The sequence below is a fragment of the Semicossyphus pulcher genome, unplaced genomic scaffold (genome assembly GCF_022749685.1).
Source record: "Semicossyphus pulcher isolate SPU_LCO1_2020_fin unplaced genomic scaffold, fSemPul1.0.p SCAF_8, whole genome shotgun sequence".
NCBI classification, from domain to species: domain Eukaryota; kingdom Metazoa; phylum Chordata; class Actinopteri; order Labriformes; family Labridae; genus Semicossyphus; species Semicossyphus pulcher.
The window spans coordinates 6,744,348-6,756,672 of record NW_027211759.1 but is presented as its reverse complement, the minus strand read 5'-3'; the positions used below and the strand labels follow the sequence as shown (position 1 = coordinate 6,756,672).

General features: G+C 40.5%; 1 protein-coding gene across 1 annotated transcript in view; it reads right to left on the bottom strand.

Annotated features, from left to right (window-relative positions):
* Positions 1–11,269, bottom strand: part of cftr (CF transmembrane conductance regulator) — a 35,989-nt gene extending 24,720 nt beyond the window's left edge. Inside the window, exons 1-7 of the mRNA XM_069685898.1 lie at positions 10,968–11,269; positions 9,004–9,114; positions 5,477–5,588; positions 4,768–4,983; positions 4,092–4,181; positions 1,471–1,634; positions 1,125–1,250 (exon numbers count right to left, since the gene is read on the bottom strand). Of these exons, the coding sequence (XP_069541999.1) occupies positions 1,125–1,250; positions 1,471–1,634; positions 4,092–4,181; positions 4,768–4,983; positions 5,477–5,588; positions 9,004–9,114; positions 10,968–11,020 (872 nt within the window). The 5' untranslated portion in view covers positions 11,021–11,269. The remainder of the gene's footprint in view (positions 1–1,124; positions 1,251–1,470; positions 1,635–4,091; positions 4,182–4,767; positions 4,984–5,476; positions 5,589–9,003; positions 9,115–10,967) is intronic.
* Positions 11,270–12,325: the final 1,056 nt, after the last annotated feature.

The window sequence follows — 12,325 nt, the reverse complement described above, 5'->3', positions numbered from 1 at the left end:
TTGATTTCAGCGACATCACACAGACTTCTATCAAAAAGGTGCTCAGGTTCACAGCATGTCAGTTTTTCATGCTTCTATTATCAGGTGGATGTGAAGTCTTGGTGGCTCCATGTTATCTCTGACAGTTCTCAACATATTTCTGCACCATGACACCAAAACTCGTTTGATGTGCCTTCCAATTGTAGTGGTCCAGTGTGGTTCTGGTGGGTAACCAAATGTTTTCTCATGTCTCTCTCATTTTTAGCACCCGGTTGATTCCATTTCTACTTTGCAGTCAAAACCTTTGAAGTGTAATGACGGGCTAATCTTTGTCCTTTTTCATGTTCCTGCCCAGTTCCATATATTACAGTAAATCAGTCATACGACGCACACATGGGCCCAATGCCAATCACCGCCCTAAAGCCTAAGCACTGAACACTCACGGACTTTAATGGCGTGCAGTGCGTGAGTGTGTGAGTCCGTGAGGGTTCGAGAATTGCATAAAAATGAGGAATGGGACGCACTGTCATGGCATCACAAGTTGCCTGGAAACCAGAAAAGCCAACCTGCAGCATGCATTTGAGTGTCTTACAGTGTTCACATATTTTAAGATAAGATAAGCTTTATTTAACAAACTATCAAAAGTCAGAAAGGCATTAATGTTTAATTAATGCGAATATTTAATTGTTGTCACTTACAGATAAACGTATTTGCGGTTCCCATCACCGTCCATGCGTGTTTTTTTTTTTGGTCAAACTTTATTGAATGCTACTTCAATGTACAAACATTTGTTTACATTTAGTAGGGGGCTGGACAATCACGTTTGTATACGTCACAAAGTTCGCTATGAACCCTGGGTAAGTCCCACAGGAAAGTCTGCAGGAATGCTGCAGATATGCGGACTCACGAAAGTCCGTAATTTGGCGTTGAAAAGTCTGCATCAGAGCCCTCACACAACTTACTGATCTGTTAGTGGGACAGCACTACGCACTCAGACACTAACCGGGAACGCGCCTCAAAGTCTGTGAGTCTGTGAGTGTGGTGATTGGGATTGGGCCATTGCTTGGACTCATGATCTCAACAAGGGATCAGAATCAAACGTATGTAGATAACCCAGACAACAGATGTGTGTTTTGGTGTCTTACTGCCTGATGTTTTTGATGATGGTTTCCATCACCTCCTCCCAGCCATACGCCTTCACAGAGTGGATGTTCTCCACGATCTCTGAGGTGAGAGCCAGGCGGCGGTTGATCATCCCTCCTCGCTTCACCCTACAGAACACAGCTTTTACAATACCAACTAACAGCAGCATCACACAGGCAGAGAGGCAGATCTCTGTAAGCTCTCACAGAAATGCAAAACATAATATGTTCATTTATTTTCTGTATGCTTATGTGTAGTAAATCTTTAAAATCCTCAGAGAGCAGATGTATAGGTATAATATGATGGTCCTGACATACACTATAACATAAGGTAAAGTGTTTTCCTCACCGATGAGGTCCCATCTTCTGGGAGAGCCATGCCTGGATGATGCCCAGCAAAGTCAGAGCTGCCAGTGCGCAAAAGCCGTTCACCTCGATCAGCTCCCAGATGAGACCCACGCACAGTATACACTGCAGAGGGGTGATCCATACAAAATGGGCCAGACCCAAGCTCTGGAAGAAACATTCAACATACAGAGATCAAACTAGTGTTCATAGGATAACGGTTTTGAAAAGTATCAAATTTGGGAATTGTTTGATATATAAGTGTTTAAAAAGATAATTTTTTTTATTCTTGATTCCCAACCTGTGGACAGTTGGCTGGGTGAACACCCCACTGCCCAATAATTGACGCCAAGAAATGTCCCAAATACAGCTAAATAATGAGTAAATACTGACAGATCGTAGATTCTTAGCAGATCAGGACCACCACACACTTCTACAGGGTTATAATTGATGATTGATTATTTTTATATCAGTCTATACGTAATTTTTCAGGAATACTCTTTATGCCTTCAAGCACTATTAACAACAGTATCTTAAAGAGCAGCTCCAGTCACGTTTAAAGACATATAAAATGCTCTGCTTGAATTATAATAAATTGTGTCTGATTTTTTTTTTCCTGCAAAATACATTTAATTACCATGTAGCAATCCTCCCAAGGCATCTCCTCCTTCTCCTGCATTAAAAATCCATGAATCTACATAGTCCCCGCCCACTACGTGCTACGTTTCTCCTTTTGTAAAATTACAGCCAAAAACAAAACACGTCTCTGCCATCGTTCAGTGGCAACTTGTTGAAACTTAGCTAGCTTGAAATGTAGTATTTAGTAGTTGTAACGTTAACGTTAGTAGTCAGTAGTGAGTTCGCAAAAATTATGATGACGGTTGCAGCTGGCTCGCACATCGCCAAAGTGGTTGCCATAGGTTGCACATAATGATATGCATAGCGTCACCCCGTCCATTAACGGGATTGGCTCCTTAGGTTTGTGACGTCTCAAACCTGCCAATCTGAAAACGTGTTGTTCAGCCTGTCCTTGGTACACTGCAGTTTACAAGCAGACAGGCCCAGCCATGGAGATGACTGCTGATGTTGTCCCTGATATGTCTTGTAGCACATGAAGAACACCACATGGAGATGTTTACAAGGTTAAACACTGGATTTTCACTGGAGGGGGTCTTTAAATGCATTGGTATACTATGTATGCATGTTGGTAATAACAAACACGAAAATATGTATTTTATGTACCTAGGACTTCTTTTATCAGAGAAACAAACTTTCTGTTCCCAAGAATCCACTCTGAGCGAGCTGAAAAACTCACTTCAATAAGCTCCCTTTTATCCACTCATATACAAGGTAATCAACTCAAGGTCAAACACTCACACACACTCACACACACACACACACACACACAACCAGAACAGGTAACCCCTACCAGTCATTATAAAGAGAGAGTGGTACATTAGCCGAGCCACATCCAAGCCAGGTGATAATTGTCTTAAAGCAGGTGGCAGAGTGTTTCCACATTCAACGCCTCAGTGAGACCCGAGGCAAGAGTTCAGCACACACACACACGCACACACACACACACGCCACACACACTATGTTGCATTATCAGGTTATTTTTGTTCAGTTACAAAATGCTTATCTAAAGTCCTACATGTGTGTTTGTTTGTAGACGTGAGTGTATTGTTCCTGATCCTTTGTCCTGTAATTGTCCCTCAGTGTAGAGAACAAATAGTCTGTGTTGGGTAATAAAACAGATTCACTGAAGTGAATGAGGGTGTGAATGGTAAATCCTCTTTTCCCTCATCCTGCCTGTGCTACCTTTGAGTGGAAAACTACTGGCTTGTTCCTTTGACTTTAAAAAGTGACTTTCTCCCCCCAACGATGGGATGCAAGTAAACAACTGTTAAACATTCTTCTATTTCTATAAAGGTTAATTTCAGACATTTAAGCCCAGAATGTGTACGTCATTCATATTTTCAAACTTTACTAGTTTTGAAATTAATAGTATTAATTCAGTGGAAGAATATTTAATACAAAGTAAGAGGAAGGAAAGGATAACAAACACGTAAAGTGGAATTTGACAAGAAGTGGAATCAACTGTGGAATCAAGGTTTTCCTTAATATCAAGCATTTTTCAAAGCATCTAAGGCTGTATGAACAAAGAGTTTTGGTGTCATTTTCAGGATACTGTTTCGGTCCATTTTACACATGCAGAAAATAAATTGTAACGTTGAGTTGTAGAGTAAAACGTGGCGTTTTTGGCGTTGCCTGTGACACATCATAATTGATAACCATTACATTTTAAATATTTTCTTATTGAATTATTGAAATTGTATTCATCTAACGCATGAACAGACCCTTTTTGTTATTATAACGTGCTTGAATCATAAAACATTCAGAAAAATAAATAAGTAAATAAATAAGTAAAACACAAAAATCTGAATCTGAACAGGTCTTAGGGTCCTAGTGTTCCTTTTAGCAGAAACTCAGCCCCCAGTATGTCAGGTACACTACATTTGGAATTAAAGCATCTAAATTGCAAAACATAATTTTTATATGATTGTCAAAATTGGAAGAAAACCCTGTTAGAACAGAAGTTAACAAAATGCTTCTATTCCTCACCTCATCCAGCTTGTTGAGGTGGGCAGACATTAGACTGACCAGCTGACCGGTGCTGATTTTATCCAGGACTCGACTGGACAGCTTCAGGGTCTGAAAAGGTCAAAGGTCAGAGGTCAGCTGAAGCACAAAAGGGAGAAAGTGAATTGGTTGACAGGAAGCCCGGCGACACGTGCCCACACTTTGACACAATGCCGCCACGCCTCCTCCTCCGACTGCCTCACCACTACTGGACTTACACATGTAAGAAGCTATGTGGGAATGTTCGGTCACGCATGATAACAAGCTGTTAACACGAGATTTCTTAGATACAATAGCAAGAACAATAAGCTGATACATGTTCACACACAGCTGTGATACTATCTTATCAGCTGGGTTGTTTTGTTCAAACAACTGGCTGTTACAGCAGAGAGTAGCAAGTGTTTGATTCATGTGTAATCACAGAAAAAAAGGCCCACAGTGCCACTTGTTTCAAGTTTTGGCAGACTTTAAGAGGCAAATATTGTACATTTTCACTTTCATTATGTTGCAAATTAAAATGTTAAGAGTTTTTTGTATGGTAACAACAAACTCTAGACATCATCAGAGCTTACAAAAGGAAAGAAGGCTGGGAAACTGTTTCAACCTCTTTAAACTGCTTTTGCTTCTGCTCAGTTACATAAGTTCCAAAGGCTCTTACCTTCTTGTATATAAGACTGAAAAGGGCTATGCGGATCTGCATGCCCAGGTGATGCAGGCCAAAGATGGCAGGTTGCAGCAAGAGGAAGCGGGCGGTGAAGAGCAGGCAGAGGCCCAGGGCCAGGAAGTATCCCTGGCCACGCTCAGGAGCATGAAAGGGGTCAAAGGAGGCGATGATGCGACCCAGAAGCTGAGGCTGCACTGTCTTTGAAGCCTCCTGCACAGAGAGATGGGACAACAAGAGAAGAGATTGAATGTACTTTTACATGCACTCTTTTATTAACATTTTCTTAGTGGCTGTGAAGGAAAAAACACAGCCCAATTTCTATGTATTCCCACACAGCCTCTTTAACATCTAACAGGCATTCTTATTGTCAAGACAACCCCCTCAAACTGTACCAACTGACGCAATGGCCACTGTCACAGCTGCCCCATAAGTCCTACACAGTGAGGTGGTTTTGTGACACCAAAGTGTGACATGCTTGTCATTTTTGTGCGTCATGCCACTTCAGCTCTACAGTCTATACTATAGACCCCGTCGTTCGAACACACATACACATACATACACTCAGCTGAATGAATCCCTGCTTTATTCCTTTTAGCTACAAAATAAAGAATCTAAAAAGAATTTATAGCTGAAACTCAACACTTCCTGAGTTCAGTTTAAGTCAGATCTGCTTCCTCCAGAGACGACACGCCGGCAGACTCACCCCGAGGTAGAGGAGGACTCCGAAGAAGGCGAAGGGACCGAAAAAGCAGCGGGCCAGCGCTCTCATCAGCCTGGGCTGCTTCTTGGCAGACACCACCTCTCTGTCCCATTCTCTGCAGACAGGACAACAGAGTTACAACACAGTTAAAAAGCAGTGCAGGCAGGTCGGAAGACCAACACTTACACGGGCTAAATGCCAGCAAAGTGTGGCTTAGGCTGTTGTGTTTGTTTACTGCTAGGCTGGCAACAAACCAGCTCTCCAGTTTTAAAGGTCCTTTCCAAACTAGGGCTGGTTGTTTGGTCACACAATGGGAAATCGTAATTCATTTTTTCAATTGTGTGTGCACGGGAAGAGTCGTTGAGATACAGACACAAAAAGACATATAAGCAATAATAACTTAAGAACAGGCGGGGCGTTAAATTTGTTCATTGCTGTACAAATTTTGGGAAGGTTTTTCTCTATTTTTCTGTTGCAATGTTTTACTCCAGATTTGACTAAAATTATCTTTGCATATTGCCCGTTAAAACTTCAAGCTTGTTGCCCTTGTTACCACACTGTTGGATTAACTTCCCACAACTGCCCCTGTGAGCAGTTACAGCTACCGTAAGCAGCTGCATTGTTCTCTGCGGGTCATTTATAACCGGGGTGATTTGGCTGACCAGTTCATTGGTGAGTGACGGGAAAAGAAGTGGAGAGGAGGAAGGATGAGTCAAGAAGGAGAGTAAAGCAGGGAAGACCAAGAAAAGGGTTAAAAAAGAGTGAGGAAACAAAGTCTCGAGTGTTCTCTATCATGGGTATTGATGTCTGATATCAATGGATTCTTTCAACACCTTAAAACTGAGGGTAAACATGTATAAAAATGCAAATATACTGCCACGTTTGCACAGTTCAGTTTTGTATATTTATTCCGATTTGCAGGCTAAAGAAAATTAAGGAAGGGGTGAACTGACCTGATCTGCCAGATTGGCATCAGAGTTGATAGTAACCTAATTTATGGTGGAGTCAATCGGTCAAACAAAATATCTTTCATTCAGAAAATCAGACCCCCAAGGTCAGCCGCACATTTGTTAAAAACAAATACAGTAGAGAAAAGCTTCGTGAACTGAAATGAACCGAGTTGGTGGGTGATGAAGGGGCTGACGGTACCCAGCATGCTTTAATGGAAGCTAAAGTTCACATTCCCAGAAGCCTTCACTGTTTGCCTGATCGGGAATAATGAAAGTAAAATCACCCACCATGGCTCATTCATCACCCGGTGGGCAAAGGGCCCTTTCTAAAGGTCGACTTTTTAACACCGATGTACATTAACCGGCTTGTTGGCACCATTCAGACTGATGCGGGCCCCCTGTGTAACCAAGAGGCGAGGCCAATGCGGGACAAGGCTGTGGTTGTTATGTACGGTAAAATATAACAGAAAGGAGACACATGAGTGTTTAATCTTTGGCTTAACATCTAACTTCTTTCTGCTTTCAGGAAAATAACATGTGTCAAAGATTTGGCATTTGCTCAACAGTAATGAAAGGATGAAGAAAAGAAAGAAGAGAAAGAGATAAAGGGAAGACAGTGAATATTTGCATATTTAGTAAACAAACTTAAACTTTGAATTATTTAAATGTAATGTGCCATTTTAAGTAGGTAGAAGGATCAAGGGTTATAAAAAGGAAATAAAAATACGAGGTGAAAAGAGGAGGCGTGTTATACACAGGGTTTTACGTAACTGCTTGGCATTTGCAAGGTTTAAGAAACAATGTCATTTAACACCTTTAAATTTACCTGATTTGTTGTTATGACTTGTTGGAATATGGTGGTTAAAAAGGGAAAGGTGAAAGACGGATGAGTAATGGGCGCGAGACAAATTGAAACTAAAGAGAGAAGAGTTAACCTTGTCCATCATCCATTGCAGTGTTGTTTGTGTGGCCCACACACACCTGGTTTGTGTCTAGCCTCATTTAAATGCCAGCCCATATTTTAGCTTCACTCTGGGGGAAGGATGGCTACTGTAAACACATGGAAAGGGCATGCACGAAAAACATCGAGGGTGCAGGCTTCTAGGTTACTGGCTTAATCTTCCATAACAGTTTTTATAATTCTACCTTATGTAAGCTCATCGTGTATACATCAGATAAACAGAGTGCAGGGTCCATCTAGGTTTATTATTAGGTGGATGGTTGTATGATGTTCAATTGCAGATCCCATAGGATATAGTCTGACAACGATACAGCCTCTGGGGACATCGGTGAACATGCCAGGCGCGTAGCCAGCGGTTAGCGATAAGGACTTCCAGTCAAGACTTCCTGTTCCGCGTTCTGCATTGTTTACAGAAAAATAAAACATTCTCGCGATTTACTTTAATTAACGGGTTTTGCCTTCGCTGAAATTTGAACATCATGATGCAGATTTGTAAAAAGTCAAACTGAAGCTTTGTCAGGTCTGTCCTCAAGAGGAGAAGAAACAACTTTTAAAATGCTCGTTTGTTGAACGGACGTCAAATAGTTCATTTCTGATGCATTCAAGGAAGTCGGGAAATCTGAAGGCTGAACAGCTTTGGTGACACTGCCTCAGGGAATTTTTGATAGAGCAGATTGTTAGCTGAACTTGCTGCAGATGTCTGTTTAAAGAGATTAAAAAGAAGCTAAATCGCGCATTACGTTCCGCCTGCCTATGCTCTCCACACATTTTTTCCTGCATATGCCTTGTAATACGTGATTGGTTAATATTATTCAGATTACAAGCGTAGTAAAAATGGAAACCAGAACCAGAAAATGGCCTTAAAGTGGAGCTGTGGATTTATATGCAGCAAGAAGAGCAGAGGCAATAGACTACAGGTGTACATAATATCTTTATGACGGCTACATTTCCATTCCCAGGGGTTCCCTACTTACATGAATTCTTCTTTACGAGCAGACTTACTTTAGATGCAAGAGAATAATTCTTAATGTTATTAGTTAAGGCTGTGTTTTTCCCAATATAACAAGTCAAATTTTCAGCTTTGAAAAAGTTGTATAGCGTAAGACATTATTGCACTTGGGTCATTTTCTGCACCTTAGCGTGATAGCTGGACGCTGGTGAAAATGGCGACTCTCCAAAGAAGCCTCAGTCTTTTAACTGTGAGGCACTGATGCCAAACTGTGACCTTCACTGCATTGACGATGCGCAAAATATTCTAAGAGGTCATACAGTTTGTTTTCAGGGACAAGTCAATGTGGATAGTGCCATATATTATAATATAAAAATGATCCTTAGTTGTTTTTAACATGTTAATATGCATTTGATTAACTTACATTAGACAACATTAGACCAAATAGCAGACATCTGTTGGATTCTGCAATGTTAACCTCATTCAACCCCAATCTGCACTTGTGACATGACAAAATATGGCAAAAATAAAGTTTGCAGTCTCAGTTGATTCAGAAGACGACTTCTTGACTATATCACACTGGGAACCAAAAGGAACCAAACCACAATGATACCTGAATTCATGAAAAAAATAAACACAAGTCAGGTTCACAAACTTTAACCGCACAAACCTTTCGAGTCTCTCAGAGAGGTTGTCTGCCAGATCAAAAGACGGAGCCTTGTATACATCTGACAGCTCCAACTTCTTCCTGAAGCCTTTCCTCAGCAGCGGTGTCATCCACCTGTAAGAAAACCACAGATTAGGCATATTGTTGGGTATCAGCTGTATGAAGCTAGGACGCATACAGCAAAATAAGTGACTATACTTTTAGGCCAACATGTACAATAACTGTCTCCAATATTTCTTTGTATTGATACACACGTGCACTGGAATGTTAGGAATTTTTCCAGTATCTGGTAAAAGATTGAATGTATTTGTTTGTGTAGTTAGAGCCTTTGGCCTAAAGCCAGCATCGGGGTGTCTGGAGCCCTTAATGTAAACTGGTGTTAGCTGTAACAGGTAATCCCTGAGGTCTCACAGTCAGACTAATGACAGAGAAGAGACATCAAGTGAGATGTTTACTATTCCCTATGACTACATCACTTAGGGAAGGGATGTCCCAGCCAGGTGACATACAGTTACATCATCTGCTTATTTCTTTGGACCTCTCATTAGTGTACAGAGAGCTTGATACAGAACTCACAGTGTTTTATAATTTTAGGTTGAGAATATTGTGTCACTCAAAGTCTCACTAAAATTATGCAGGTCAAGTAGTGAACCACAGTAATGTTTATAAAACCAGAGAGAAAATTCTTGTAAATGTATTATCAGCTAATGGTCAACATGGCGACACTATAAATCTCTACTATATATAAAACTCAATGACTTTTATACAGTCTATGATTACAATACATCTAAGTTGTATGGGAGGGAGTGAGGGTCAGACAAAAGAGAACAAAAATTTAAGTGAAGAATATAGTCGAAATGCAGAGGAAGAAGCTAAAATGTGGAAAATAAAGTCAAAATGTGGAAAATAAAGTCGAAATGTTGAATATAAAGTCGAATGTGGAAAATAGAGTCAAAATGTCAAGAATAAAGCTGAAAGGTCGAGAATAAAGTTGAATGTTGAGAACAGCGTTCAGTAAGAGTGCCTGGCATTAGAAAAAAATTAATCAGAGAAGAATTTTCTTCTCTGATTAATTTTAATTTTAATTGTTAACTCAAAATTTCGAGAAAAACAGGTTGGAACGTTAAGGGAAAAGAGACATTTTGAGACCAAGGTGAAATTTCAGAGAATAATGTCAATTGGTCGAAGTAGTTTGAATTTCAGTATAAGTACAATAATACAAGCCACATTTTTTTTATTTTCTGAATAAAGTAAAAATTTGAAAAAAATCCAGAGGAGGAAAATGTTTTTATGTTTCGACTTTATTCTTAAAGTAAAAAAGAAAACAAAAAACATTCTCCTCTCAATTTTTATGCCCGACACTAACACTCTTCAACACAACTGTTATGCCATTATTGTTAATACAATTTCTTATTATGTGACCTCTGTTACCATACTCCTTAAACATTAATGACTTTATAAATTCACAATAGAGGCTTTCCCCCCACCTGACAGCACTTTCTATAACATTACTCGTCGCAGCAAAACTCACGTTTCACTCCTAATTTCAAACTGTCAGGTGCGCATTTTAAACACGGAATAAAAGAGCAACGTCGGTCTGACTGGCGCTTACTGAATTAATATTGTTGTAATGTCTTTCAGGACATGCTAGCAGTATGACAACACTTTTCAACGCTTGTCATCAAGAACACAATCACATTTTTCTAAGGATTCACGTTACTTTATTTTTCTCACCTGCTTCATGGTACTCAAAACACATTTATTTCCCCTGGAGAATTAGAGCAAGTAACTTATTCATGACGAAAAATATCACCCTGAGCGGTCTCTTCGTATGGTCCTCGGGTTTATTAACAGTCATGCTCCCCATTGCGATGTGCGTACAGTGGGGCAATAATAGCTGCGCCTGCACCTTGCCAGCCAGAGACAACACAGTGCTCCTGAAAGTTAAGGATGAAGACATGTCTTACCAGAAGAAAAATTTGGAGAAGAAGTTTGCATCTTCCACTGGTGACTTCTGCATCCTAAATGCGCCGCCAGTTTGGTTTCTCTGCACCTGAGTCGTGTCCGTGCGCGTCGCTCACATTTGTATGTCCCCTGAGTGGCTCCGTTCACACAGACAGACAGAGAGAGAGAGGGTGGTTGCCTGTTCTGTCCTCTAACTATTGCCTCCAGTAAATGTGATGTCACGGTTCTTTTATATTCCTCCCCAAAATCAAAAGACTGGTATCCCTGAGCGTCTCGCTGGTCTTCTCTGGTCCCACTCGCTGTCTCTCGGCTCAGTGCGACAGGGAGAGAGGACAGTCCATCCTTTATGGGCTCGCCAAAACTTGCGGAGTCACACGTCATTTCCACGCGGACGAGCCTCAGGTTGCATATTGTGGCAACAAGCTGAAGAGGCAAAGCCAGCTGATCCGAATGAGGCCACTTTAGGAGACGGATATTGATCCATATACAGAACCAGGCAAAGCAGGGAACAATGAGTGTCCAGAGGTCAAAATGGAATGTTCTGTCCATATGTATTATATTTAGAGGAAGTCCAGTTCCTTAAACAAACTGTCTTTTGTGGGGTTGCCTTGATTTAAATTGTCTCAAGTTAAAACGTGTAAATATCTGAATCTGTCAAAGTTTAAAATTGTGATGTCATAAAACTGTCAGTTTAATCTTAATCTCACATAACATCCTGCTAAGATTTTTTAGTCATGTTTCCACATATTGTAACATTACGTCCCCAGAACTATTATTCAAGGAACCACAAGGTTCTTTCAAATGATCAGCATTTCCACCGCAGTTTAAAAGGTGAAGATGAGGAAAATGTATATACTGATTTATGAAAATCTGAAAAGATGTTTTTATACTTTTCTTTGTGCGCAACTACACAAAGATAACGCCATTAAAAGTGTCAAACGGGCATCATTATTTGTGCAACCCTATGACAACATTAAGCAGGTAAAAGATTTAAGCCATGCTGCTGCAGATGTTCAGCACTGCAAGCCCCACCCCTAAAGTTCCAGTACTTTTCTAAAATACTAGCCTCCAACAGGGACCTTTTGGGGAAAAGTAATGTCCCTGGAACTAAATTCAGACCTTCCAAATGCAGTTCCTCCAAATATTCCTAATTCCTGGGAAAAGTTCCTACTGGGGAAGCAAAGCTTCTAATATCACACATCGATATGTGCATTTTAAAAACTTGGAGATGAGTTGCAAAGCCTATAAATGGCTAAAAAAAAGTATGGATGACAACAAACAATGGTCCAATGCAATGTTCTTAGTTAACTTTGTCTCTTACAAGTGGTTCTCAAATCTCATAAAGTCAAGGACCCCTAAA